This window comes from Corylus avellana, chromosome ca5, assembly GCF_901000735.1.
Source record: "Corylus avellana chromosome ca5, CavTom2PMs-1.0".
Taxonomy (NCBI): domain Eukaryota; kingdom Viridiplantae; phylum Streptophyta; class Magnoliopsida; order Fagales; family Betulaceae; genus Corylus; species Corylus avellana.
Window position 1 is genome coordinate 11,474,754 of NC_081545.1, and position 12,337 is coordinate 11,487,090.

The following is a 12,337-nucleotide window of genomic DNA, read 5'->3' on the forward strand; positions in this document are numbered from 1 at the left end:
TGATAACACTCCTTTCGCAGCCTCTAATTACTATGTGACACATTATCAATTTAAAAAAAATGTAAAAAAATAAAATAAAAGTGAGAATAATTACACCAAATAGGAGAACATTATTAATTGAGTGATAGTTTAAATAGGGTTCTTTAGACTTTTCCCTTTAGAAATTTATTGTCAAACTATTTTATTTCATTTTCTAAAGACTGTATTTTAGATACTATAGACGACCAAGCTTCATCGAAGAATTCAAAGAAGACATTCGGCTCTATGTAATTATAAATATGTTCCACACTACCATGTTGTTGTTAACAAATGGACATGCATTCAGCTGTTACTAATCAGTCAAATTAGTATTAAAATTTTTGTCATTGTCTACTTAAAGTGTTATTTTGTACTCCGATTATAGATCGATCAATGAAGAGTTATATTTTCTAGCTATTTGCCTGAATATATTATTTTTTAAGGTATGATTCATCTTCCTTTTAGTAATGAGATTCTACCAAAACTTTAGGGATAACTTCACTTACCCCTAAAATGTCACGTTTTTTGCAAACACCCCCCAAAGTTTAAAAACTCTTACTTTAATGTATCGATCTTTTGCATTTTTCAAATTACTCTCATCCGTTATAATTTTCTGTTAAGTCTTAATAATGGAGGAGTGTAAAATTCTTAAAATGACCTATTTTTTTATTATTATATTTTTTTAAAAAGGGACCCATCGCTGGCGGGTCACTATTTTTATGATATAATAATAATAATAATAATTTTTTATTTGTAAACAAAGGTAAATTTGGAATTTAAAAAAATTTCAGGGGTATTAAGGTATTTTTACTCATTCTACCGTTTGATTTAACCCCAATCTCCAAAAGAATGGGGTAATTGGAAAAAATCAAAAGATCTATATACCAAAGTGAGAGATTTTAAAATTTAATGGGGTGTTTGCAAAAGGCGTGACATTCCCTGAATACCTGAAGCTAACCCCAAAAATTTATTGTTGGTCGGTGAGATTCTGTTTTGTAGAAAATCATTCTCGTGCTGCATCAAATGGCATGAAGAAATGAGAAATTGTATGAAGTAAACAATCTCTTCCAACCTTAATGTTAGAAGAACATACAATCATGTAATGTCCTAAATCAAAGGAGCCATGTAAAATGAAAAGAAAAAAGGAATTAATTAAGCAATATTCCAATTAATGGCGAGAAAGAGGGAATCCAATTCCATGGCGTTTGCTAGGGAAAGCAACAAACAACAAGCTGCAGGCAACTCCAATCCCAATAGGCAAAGCCACAAGAAGATCCTTAGCCTCATCGGACGGTGTCGGATAGAAGCACTTGACAACATTCTGATCAAACAAAGCCACCGCTGCAAAAACCAGCACCGACATAAATGCATGAAAAAAATCAACAAGCCTTAGCCTATACTTGGCTGCCTCCTCTGCATCCACCGGCAGCCCATCAATCACCCACAGCCCTCTAAATGTGGCCAAGCCATGGCGAACTTTCCCCCTCCCATCCCTGAAGCTGTCGCTGAAACACAGAAGAAAACATGAGAAACAGCAAACACCCAGAAGGCCCACAGACATGAACTTGCTTGTCGTGGTGTGACATTGCCCCTGGTGTGTGAAAACAGGGGACAGAATTTGGAACGCCAGCACTGTCCCTGTGGGAAGAAGGTTCGCCAAATGTGCTGATATTTTGAATGTCTTTCTTATTGCCTTCTGTGCTGGCGTTTTTGAGGGTGCTGTGGGGGGTGTTATTGGTGCATTTTCCAGCAGTGGCTGCAGTTGTTCTTCCACTGCCACATGAGTTTCTTCATTCTGTGTGTTTGCATCCATGATCAAAAATTCTCTCTCCCTCTGCAGAATGTTTTTCACAAATCTCTATGAAAATGTGATATATTTATATGCAAATTAGTGGTGGGATTGGTTGTTTTGGTTAGAATTGGCATTTTCTTACTCATTTTTAATGTGCAGAGGCATGGAGTAACTGATGTGAAATTAAGTTGACAATGGCGTTAATAAGGAGGGATTTAGTTAATGAGCTGCTTTTGTTAGGGAGTTTCCCCAATGAGGTTTTTAATTGTGGGTTAAGGGGTTTTTTTCATGCATATGTTTGTAAGATTTAATGGGTGGGAATTATATTTGATGGTTACTTGTTCTAACTTTCTCCTACTTTTAAGGAGGTTGCGAATAAGACTAATGTTAATTAGAGCTTGTTTGAAATTGTGTTAGAAATGGTAAAAAAATATTTTAATATTTAAAAATATAATTGTTAAACAAACTTTTGAGAAAAAAAAAAAAAAAAAAACAATTCCAAACAAGAGCATGTTGGGGATTGAGTTGAGAAATAGAGTTTTTAAAGTCAAAAAGAGTTTTTTTTTTTTTTTTTAAGCTTTTCACAAAGCATTTTGGCCAGTAAAAAAAGTCAAATAAGTACTTTTAAAATATTTTACTAAACATATTAGTTTTTCATCAAATTCTATGACAATCATATAACAGCATACTAAATAGCATTATTCTATCAAAAGTCAACGTCCGAGGCATCGAAGGGATAGAAATAGACTACATATTTCATGTGGAAGCATTAGAAATATTGTCATTGCATAATATATTCATTCGTTTGACTAAATTTATTGCAGCCTATATCTGATATCATTAGATCATTAACTTAACCTAACGGTTGGAAGGTGTACAATTAATATTTTACAATGCATGCACACATATTCTTAACCGGCTTAAAAAGAAAGGGGAAACTTCATTGAAGACCCCCGAACTTTCACCTATTTTGAAATACTCCCTTAAACTTCAAAATCTCTCAATTTAGTCTCATGAACTTTCAATTGCTCTCAATTTGGACCCCTCTGTCAAATTTTAAACGTTACATGACGTTTACACCTCTGACTTTTGTATAAAATTCCAACTTTCAAAACGTTTTTTTTATTTTTTAAAAAATAAAAAGCAGAGATATTTTGGTTTTTTTTTGTATTTTTAACGGCTAAAATTGACGGAGTGATCCAAATTGAGAGCAATTGAAAGTTCAGGGGACTAAATTGAGAGATTTTGAAGTTTAGGGAGGGTATTTCAAAACCAGTGAAAGTTCAAGGGTCTTCAGTGAAGTTTTCCCAAAAAGAAAACATGCGTTTTCTTTTTGTGTTAGATGAAACCTATTTCCTCAAGATATAAATGTTCTTTTAGGAGAATTAATTATATCTTTTAAGAGAGATTTCTAGAGAGAGAGAGAGAGAATGGGGAGAAAAGAAGTATTTCATGGTAGAAACAAATTGATTAATGTGTACGATGGTCACTTTGTATACAAACATAGAAGAGAATATTATGCATGGACATAAAATTCACACCAATAATAATGTCATTGATACTTTGATGAAACCTATGGTGAGAAAGAAGTTTATGGTGTTCAACTTCACTCAAATTTGTTGTCATTTTATGATTGGTGGTGTTGGATATATAGCATTTTGTACCAATTGGAGTAACTAGCCTTCATGTGAACGAACATGTAAAGCTATTCAACAAGAGAGTCCAATATTTGAACCGTTAGAAAGAGAATTGCCTAAATATATACTATATAGTCAACTAAGAGTACATTAATATACATACTTTTTTTTTTTTTTTACATATCCGCACAAGAGTGGGGAAGGGATTCGAACTAGTGACCTCCACTTTATTATGCGTGGTCCCAGCATTAATATACATACTTGGATATCATTCTAGCTCAAAAGCTTTAAATAATGAACTTTGGTCCATTTAAGTATATTAATTGTTCACTTTATTTTTTTTTTTATTTTTTAATGTGAGACACGACATTTACATGTATACTCATAACAAATTTTTCGCTTATTAGCATAGTTTTCGACACAGTGTGAACTGCGCCTTCTTCGGGGCCTTCTAGATCCGCAATACGTCTTTGCGTTCCCACAATTGCTACAAAACAACAAGAGTGTCAAAAGATCCACCAGCGACTATGTTGCGACTATGTTAGGAAACTCCGTCAGATGCCGGGAAAACTTCAATGCTTAAGTCAGTTCCGTGGAGAGGAGCAATGCGATGCACAAAACTCAACAATTTAATGTAGTTGAGTCGCAGCATTCTTGAGTGTGGGAGATTATGAGATTTATAACTTGTGGTTGAGCCTATTTATATGTTGAGGAGTTAAGATAGACTTGAACTAGATCTTCTTATTTGAATTGATTTGAGAGTCCTAAGAAATGGAATTGGATTTGGGGAGTAGGACTTTTTGACCCATATTCTTTAAATAGAACTCCACTTGAATTGTATCTCCTGACTATAATTAATAGCTTCGTGAGCCTATTATTGGCCTTGAGGCCCAATATCTGATGGGCTTGTAGTACAAAATTATTCCCAATACCGCTCACATGCAAGTCTCTTCTAAATTAGCACAACAAAATGTCAAAGACCAAGACTCATTTAAGTAAAAGCTAACCATAATTCTAATACCAATTGTTAAGAAGAGAATCAAGTAGTGAGTCCACTAAGATTACAGTAACTAAATATTTTACATACTGCTTTTATATATATATATAAAAGCAGTATGTAAAATATTTCCTTCAACTTAGCCAAATAGTTGATCCTATATTTTGATCCTAACATAATTTTTTTTTTTTTTTTTTTTTTTTTAAAAAAAAGGAGTGTAATTTCATTACCTGAAAGAAGTCTAATTTTTTTTTTTAGATCTAACTCTTTAGTAAGCTCCAAATCAAGTATGCCTTCGTTACCTGACATCCTTAATGAAAAAGAATACAACATATCACAAGTAAATAGTAAATACACATCTGCAGGATTGGGACATTCCAAATCTTCCAACTAAAGCTCGACTCATTCAAATGAGTGAATGGAATTCTGCAAAATTAAGATAAAAGAATTGTTAAGTAAAGGAATTATCAGGAAAAGTAAATCCCTTGGTCTTGTTCAACCTTTTATGTTCAAAAAAAAAAAAAAAAACTAGAGAGAAGAGTCCCCACGTTAGTAATTAATTATAAACCTCTCAACGAAGTCTTGGAATCACTACAAGAAACTGACTCATCAGGGGCAACTTATTAGGGGCGACTTTATAGTCACCCCTAATACTCAACTATTAGGGGCGACTTTTGAAAGTCGCCCCTAATAGTTAAGTATTAGCATCCACATCCAAGTGGATGCTAATAGCCGACCCAAAAGATGAATATTAGCGTCCACTCTACAGTGGACGCTAATAACTCGACCCTAATATACACGCGAGAATTATTCAAGAGGCGGGAAAAAGATCAATAGGGTCGACTTTGTAAGTCGACCTTAATACTTAAAGTATTAGGGTCGACTTTGTCGACCCTAAAGAGTAGATAGAAAAATTAAAAAAATAAAATAAAATAAAATTATTAGGGTCATCATTAGGGTCGACTTTCAAATACTTAAGTTGTCGACCCTAAAGAGTAGGTAGAAAAAAATAATAATAAAATAAAATAAAATTAATCACCAATAGTGTCCACTAAAAGTGGACGCTGAAGACTCATCATTAGGATCGACTTTGAAAGTCGACCCTAAAGAGTAGGTAGAAAAATAAAAAAATAAAAAACTATTAGGGTCATCATTAGGGTCGACTTTAAAGAGTAGGTAGAAAAATTAAAAAAATAAAAATAAAATAAAATTAATCACCAATAGCGTCCACTAAAAGTAAAGTTTTTTTTAATATATATGTGTTTTTTTTAACCGTAAAAGTAAAGTTTGATCGATCATGATAGGATCAAATGATCGATCAAACTTGAAACAATTGAAATTGAAAGATTGATGATCATAATTAATTAGTTCGATTGATCGTGATAGGATCAAATATTCGATCAAACATCCGATCGAACCTAATGAATTAGTTCGATTGATCGTGATAGAATCAAATGGTCAATCAAACATCCGATCAATCGTAATTAATTAGTTCAATTGATCGTGATAGGATTAAATGTTCGATCAAACATCCGATCGAACCTAATGAATTAGTTCGATTGATTGTGATAGCATCAAATGTTCGAGCAAACATCTGATCGAACCTAATGAATTAGTTCGATTGATCGTGATAGAATCAAATGTTCGATCAAACATCCGATCGATCATAATGAAGTAGTTCGATTGATCGTGATAGGATCAAATGTTCGATCAAACATCCGATCGAACCTAATGAATTAGTTCGATTAATCGTAATAGGATCAAATGTTTGATCAAACATTCGATTGATCCTACTGAATTAGTTCGATTGATCGTGATAGAATCAAATGTTCGATCAAACATCCGATCGATCCTAATGAATTAATTCGATTGATCGTGATAGGATCAAATGTTGGATCTAACATCCGATCGATCCTAATGAATTAGTTCGATTGATCGTGATAGGATCAAATGTTCGATCAAACATTCGATCGATCCTACTAAATTAGTTCGATTGATCGTAATAGAATCAAATGTTCGATCAAACATCCGATCAATCCTAATGAATTAGTTTGATTGATCGTGATAAGATCAAATGTTGGATCAAACATCCGATCGATCCTAATGAATTAGTTCGATTGATCGTGATAGAATCAAATGTTCGATCAAATATCCGATCGATCCTAATGAAGTAGTTCGATTGATCGTGATATGATCAAATGTTGGATCAAACATCCGATCGATCCTAATGAATTAGTTCGATTGATCGTGATAGGATCAAATGATCGATCAAACATCTGATCGATCCTAGGGAATTAGTTCGTTTGAACTGTAAACATTCAATTAAGCTATTAATTATTTATATATATAAAAAAAAAAAAAAATCGTGTGAATAGTTTTTTTTTTCCTTGAAAATGCCTTTTATATATTTAAAATTGTTATAGAATTTCAAATTTACCCTGCATTTAAAATTAAAAATTACTTTAAAAAAATGAGAAAATTACAGTTGACCCCCCCCAAAGTTGACAGCGTTTTTCAATTCAAACACCAAAGTTTCAATTTTTGCAATCCACCCCCACAAAGTTCCAATTTTTTTCAATTCGATCAATATTATCCCAAAATTCTCATATTGCCCATAATTTTTATTTTTATTTTATTTAAAAAAAAAAAAACAAATTTAGGGGTACAAAAATGGCCAGATGGCCAAAGGGGTGGCTACGGCCACCCTGAAATTTTTTTTATTATTATTTTTTCATGAAAAAATATTAGGGGCAATATGGGAAGTTTTGGATATAATTGGTCAAATTGCAAAAATTTGAAACTTAACATTGAGAGGGTGGATTGCAAAAATTGAAACTTTAGTGTTTAAATTGAAAAACGATGTCAACTTTAAGGAGGTAAACTATAATTTTTCCAAAAAAATTGTGAATATAATTTTTTTTTTTAAAAAAAAATTACCCTAATCAATCAGCGGCCACTACGTAGTGTCGCCGCTGATTAAGCCTCATTAGCGGCGACTATTCAATGTCGCCGCTGATTGAGGCTCAATAGAAAATTTTTGCGCCAACAAGTGGCGCGGTTTCTGAAATTTTCGAACAAAAAATTTTCCCCAAACCCTCAAAAAGACGAAAATCCCTAAAATTTTCCCCTCCCTCAAAAGCACTCAGCTCCCTCATCACTCTCACTCTCGATCTCTCTCCCGCTGCTCTCCCTCGCTCACCCTCTCTCTCACTCCGGCGAGGTCTTCGTCCACCGGCAAAGCTTTCTCACCGTCGCTCCTGTCTATCTGACTCCGGCGCAAGGTTCCGTCTACTAGCGAAGAAGAACGGGGCTTGCTCTCCCTCCCTCGCTCCATTTGGTTCAATTTTATCTACTTCAACCAAATATATTGATTTTTGGCGAAGAAGAACTGGGCATGGTGATGATGAAGATGCGGACAAGTTGGCGAGGTGCTGCTTTGTGGTTTGCCTTTGGTTTTGTTGTTCTTGTTCATTTTATTGTCATTGGTTATCATAAACTGCTCCAATTCGTTATAGTCATACTGGTATTCTTTAGGAAAATTTGCATTTTTCACAGTTTATGTAGTTGGCAAATGCAAATTCTTTAGAGTGATTCTGCTTCTATTACCAAGGATGCATCGTTGTAGTGCATGGGAGTGTATTTTTCAAACTCTAGACGAGAGATTTTCATTGGGAGTTTATTTTTGAAAATCTAGATGATAGATTTTCTTAATATTTCCCTTTTTTGGGCTTTACCCGTGGATATGTGGTTTTCAGTTATGGAGATTTTTTTGGTGCTAAGAAGAAAAAGGCTGCCAAACAAAAATAAAAATTGAAAGATGGGTCAGAAGAGTCAGACATGAATGATGAACAAGAAGATGATAAGGCATTTGAAAACAAGGTATTGTTTATTTCTTTACAGTTCAACAAAGTATGTGTGTGTCTTGCTTATTAGTTGTGAAATCTCATTCACAAGCATGAATTTTAGTTGAAATAAATCTGATTTATCTATATTTTATCCAAAAGCCTGGATCGAGCAGGGAGATGTAATATTGTTATTCTGAAAATCTATTGTTAGTGGAACTTGCATGGGTTACAATTGAAGTGAATGTGGATATGACTCAAATCCTTGCATCTATGGTTTATAACAACAGGTAACTGCTGCAAGAAGGCCATTGAACAGTGCATTAGAAGTTGATCTTGATTTTGAGCACAACGAGAGACTTGCCCCTATAATAACCGAGGAGGTTACAGCAACACTTGAAGATTTGATAAAGAAAGGATCGTTGAGGTAGGCTTCATTCGTTTAGTACATATTAGTTGGTATTCCACTATTATGTCATCAAATTATACTTTTATTTGGGCATTAGACAAGGTTAGTCATATGACACCAGAAAAAATAGGAAGACATTGCCTTCCGTTTTATTTGACATTACTTATTGCAGCATTAGTCGCTGTTGTGTACATCTCTCCAGGATGCTAATCAGGAGCAATCTTGCTATGATGTTTTTAGGGGCAGTTTGATGATGTTCAAAAGGCTCCTGCGTTGCCCTGTAAAGCACCGAGAGAAGTTAAAAAGTTGGTAAATATTGTGTACTGAAATTAAGTCAATTTTGTGGTTTGGTTTCTATCTAGCATTAGTCATGATGTTAGAAATCACTTATTCAAGCACTTTTCCTGTTGAAATATATTTATGCAGGATGAGAATAAGTGCAAGAAGAGTCTTGCTGAAATCTATGAGGTTTGTATTTCCTGACATCATTCATTATGGAATTACTCTCCCTGCCCCACCTCTCCCTTTTGTTTTACCTTAACTTCTAATTATGTACAACTGATCTGTAATTTGTGATCTTTAGTTATGAAGTCAATAATATGGTTTTTTCTTCCTTCAATTACTTAAAGTTGCAAGCATTATACATCTATCTTTTTAATTATTCGCAAGAAGAATATGTTCAAAAGACAAATCTGGGGTCTGATCCCTTGACATTAAAGGATAAACAGAAGCAAGAGGTACAAATGATGCTGTATGAAAGACTCGGACTTTGAAACTTCCCATTTAATAGTCTTGTCTTGTCATTTTCTTTTTCTTTTCTCCTTCCATACTTGATTTATTTTTGAAGTTGTTGTCTTTGATCAGGCAAGCATGTTGTTCAAGAAACTTAGCTTAGCTTAAAGCTGGATGCTCTTTCTCATTTCCACTTTGCTCCCAAACCTGTATGCTTCTCGATCTCAATCATTTTAATGAACATTTTAGGCATTATGTCATGAACGTTTTGTGTCCATGTCTTTGTTTCTTATGTGTTGTTTTGGACAGCTTATGGAGGACATGTCTATAAATGTAAATGTCCCTATTCTAGCAATGGAAGAGGTAAGGAGTCTGCCCATCTTCACTTCAACATTTAATTTGCTCCTTATTTAGCAAGCAAGTAATACATGTGGGCATGTCTTCCATGGGTCTCGGATGCCGCTATGCTGGCTCCTGAGGAAGTGTTTAGTGGCAAAGGTGACATTAAAGAAGAAGCTGAACTTACACAGGCAGAGAGAAAGAGGAGGAGAGCTAAATAGAAAAGGGAATTTAAAGGTAAGCTTGGATATTAGGTTCTTTCTCTGATTCTTAAATGCCAATTTTCTGTCTTTCTCTTTTGGTCAAATAACTAGTACTGGTCTTGACATGAATTTCCCCTCTTAATTTGGAGATAATCGATAAGATTGTTACCATTTATTACAACCTTTGTATAGTTTGATTTTATTGTCATTTCTTGTTTGGTACTAATTACCAATGGCTATTTCTATGTAATATAACACTTAGTGTTTTATATTCTAACACATGGTGGAGCTACTGATAACGATTTGATCATGATTTGTTGACTTGATGCTGCCATTGCTTGTACAATTCAAATGGTGGCTTTCCCATTTGAAATTGTACAAGTATATATATATATGCTTATTGGATGAAATTATGTGAGGGAAAAAATAACCAGTGTTCCTTGGTTCTGCGATCGAGCGTAAGTGGAGTGCGATTGATCGCAAAATATTGAAAGCGCACTGGTACTGTGATCGATCGCACACGATTGTGCGATCGATCGTAGATTATTTTTAAATTTTTTTTTTTAAGACCATTAGGGTCCACTTTGTGGACGCTAATGGTTAACTATCAGCGTCCACTTTGAGTGGACGCTAATGGTTAACCATTAGCGTCGACTATGGCTTCCGTTTACATCACATTTAGGGTCAAAAAATTGTGACTTTTAGGGTCGATAAAGTGGACGCTAAAAGTTATCATTAGGGTCGACTTTAATTGGACGCTGATAGTTAATTTTTTTTTTTAATTTGTTTAGGACCATTAGGGTCCACTTTGTGAACGCTAATGGTTAACTATCAGCGTCCACTTTGATTTGGACGCTAATACTTAATTTTTATTTTTATTTTTTTAGGACCATTAGGGTCCACTTTGTGGACGCTAATGGTTAACTATTAGCGTCCACTTTAAGTCGACGCTAATGGTTAACCATTAGCGTTGACTATGGCTTCCGTTTACATCACCTTTAGGGTCAAAACATTGTGACTTTTAGGGTTGATAAAGTGGACGCTAAAAGTTATCATTAGGGTCGACTTTAAGTGGACGTTGATAATCACACATTTTATCATTAGGGTCGGACTATTAGCGTCGACACCTTTAGGGTCCAAAAGTCGACGCTGTTGTCAACAGCGTCCACTTTAGGACTTTTAGGGTCGACTCAAAGTCGCCCCTAAAGACCTAAATTCTTGTAGTGAATGGATCAGATATCATATTTCAAACAAAAGAGATTTAATTAAACTAATAAGTTAGAGCTCAAGTTTTTTTCTAAATTTTACATGAAGAGTGGATTTTGGCAATTCCAGATTCATGTCACCAAAAAAAAAAAAAAATTCATGAAAGTGATATGTACAAAATAGCATTCATTACGTACACCTTTTGGCCATTACGAATGAAACGTCATGCTTTTGGGCTCAAAATGCCCCAAGTAAATTTCAAAATATTATAAATGAGATTTTTGATCTTGTTGGGGAAAAATATCTCAATGACACTTATTTACAATATATCATCACCCACTCATCATATGACATGTGTCAACCATTTTTTGCACCTAAGAATAAAAGGAGAAGGGGAGACCTTGTTTGGGGTTCTCTTCCTCCTCTCTTACAAGCCCTTCCCGATGGACTCCAAAAAGACCCTCTCCATCCCTCATCTCTCTCTCTTCCGAAGACTTGTCTCTCGCCCATACCTCTCTCTCTCTCTCCCTTATATATCTCACTCAACGCACACTGATTCATGAATGTTAGAGGCAAATTACTATTATATTTTTTATCCACATATAAGAGGCTAACTTAAGTATTGAAGAGTGACCATACCCTTGTTTTGCAGGAACACCCTTGCTGTACAGGAATTCCTCTCATAGCTCAACCATGAAGAAAAATCACTAGATAGCAAATCTTTGGACCAAAGAAACGTACCAGTAGATCCCATATCTCTCATTTCTCCATTGTTTCTACTGATGATGTTCTCATTTTCTCCAATCAATTGATGAACATTGGAAACATCTTCATTCATTTGTAACTATCATCAAAGTTAATGCTTAGTAGTCTCTTCTGCTTAGATTAATTTGTTTCAAACCAAAGTAAGATTCTTAGGTTTCAACATATGTGGAGGAATGGTTAAACCCATTATGATCGGGCCATTCATTTTGCAGATAAATTTCCTGATATTATACTTGATAAAACTAACTCCAAAAATTCTTAGGATCTCAAAATTATGTTACTGATTTTTATCAAAATCTCTGCAAACAATATTGTAAACCATTGTATGATCGTCTTCGAAGTAATACCCTTCCTTGGATTGAAATTCATACTCCTATCGTTTAAGAAGTCAAAAAAT

At 34.4% G+C, this 12,337-nt stretch overlaps 2 protein-coding genes and 1 long non-coding RNA gene across 4 annotated transcripts; 2 read left to right on the forward strand and 1 right to left on the reverse strand.

Annotated features, from left to right (window-relative positions):
* Positions 1–1,186: 1,186 nt before the first annotated feature.
* On the reverse strand, positions 1,187–7,778 carry LOC132181766 (protein DMP7). The gene is made up of 2 exons (XM_059595002.1): positions 7,644–7,778; positions 1,187–1,852 (listed from the first exon to the last, which is right to left on the reverse strand). The coding sequence occupies exons 1-2, from the start codon at positions 7,776–7,778 to the stop codon at positions 1,187–1,189; spliced, it is 801 nt and encodes a 266-aa protein (XP_059450985.1).
* LOC132183325 (M phase phosphoprotein 10-like) lies at positions 7,528–9,163 on the forward strand. The gene is made up of 5 exons (XM_059596737.1): positions 7,528–7,872; positions 8,200–8,323; positions 8,577–8,713; positions 8,936–9,000; positions 9,122–9,163. Exons 2-5 carry the CDS (start codon positions 8,282–8,284, stop codon positions 9,124–9,126), a joined length of 249 nt encoding a protein of 82 aa, XP_059452720.1. The 5' UTR covers positions 7,528–7,872; positions 8,200–8,281; the 3' UTR covers positions 9,127–9,163.
* Positions 9,164–9,348: 185 nt separating this feature from the next.
* On the forward strand, positions 9,349–12,002 carry LOC132183257 (uncharacterized). Of its 2 annotated transcripts, none has more exons than XR_009440385.1 (4): positions 9,349–9,432; positions 9,560–9,636; positions 9,737–10,003; positions 11,828–12,002. It is a non-coding gene; the product is annotated as an uncharacterized LOC132183257 (long non-coding RNA). The 2 variants fall into 2 exon arrangements; XR_009440386.1 differs by having other exon boundaries at positions 9,369–9,446.
* Positions 12,003–12,337: the final 335 nt, after the last annotated feature.

Bases quoted from the DNA above. Each gene is read 5' to 3' on its own strand.
- LOC132181766 (XM_059595002.1), bottom strand. From the start codon at position 7,778: ATGGAGCGAGGGAGGGAGAGCAAGCCCCGTTCTTCTTCGCTAGTAGAC. The intron at 1,853-7,643 runs GTGAGCGAGGGA...AACATTCTGCAG, and splicing joins TCGCCGGAGTGAGAGAGAGG to AGGGAGAGAGAATTTTTGAT.
- LOC132183325 (XM_059596737.1), top strand. From the start codon at position 8,282: ATGAATGATGAACAAGAAGATGATAAGGCATTTGAAAACAAG. The intron at 8,324-8,576 runs GTATTGTTTATT...TTATAACAACAG, and splicing joins ATAAGGCATTTGAAAACAAG to GTAACTGCTGCAAGAAGGCC. The intron at 8,714-8,935 runs GTAGGCTTCATT...TGATGTTTTTAG, and splicing joins ATAAAGAAAGGATCGTTGAG to GGGCAGTTTGATGATGTTCA.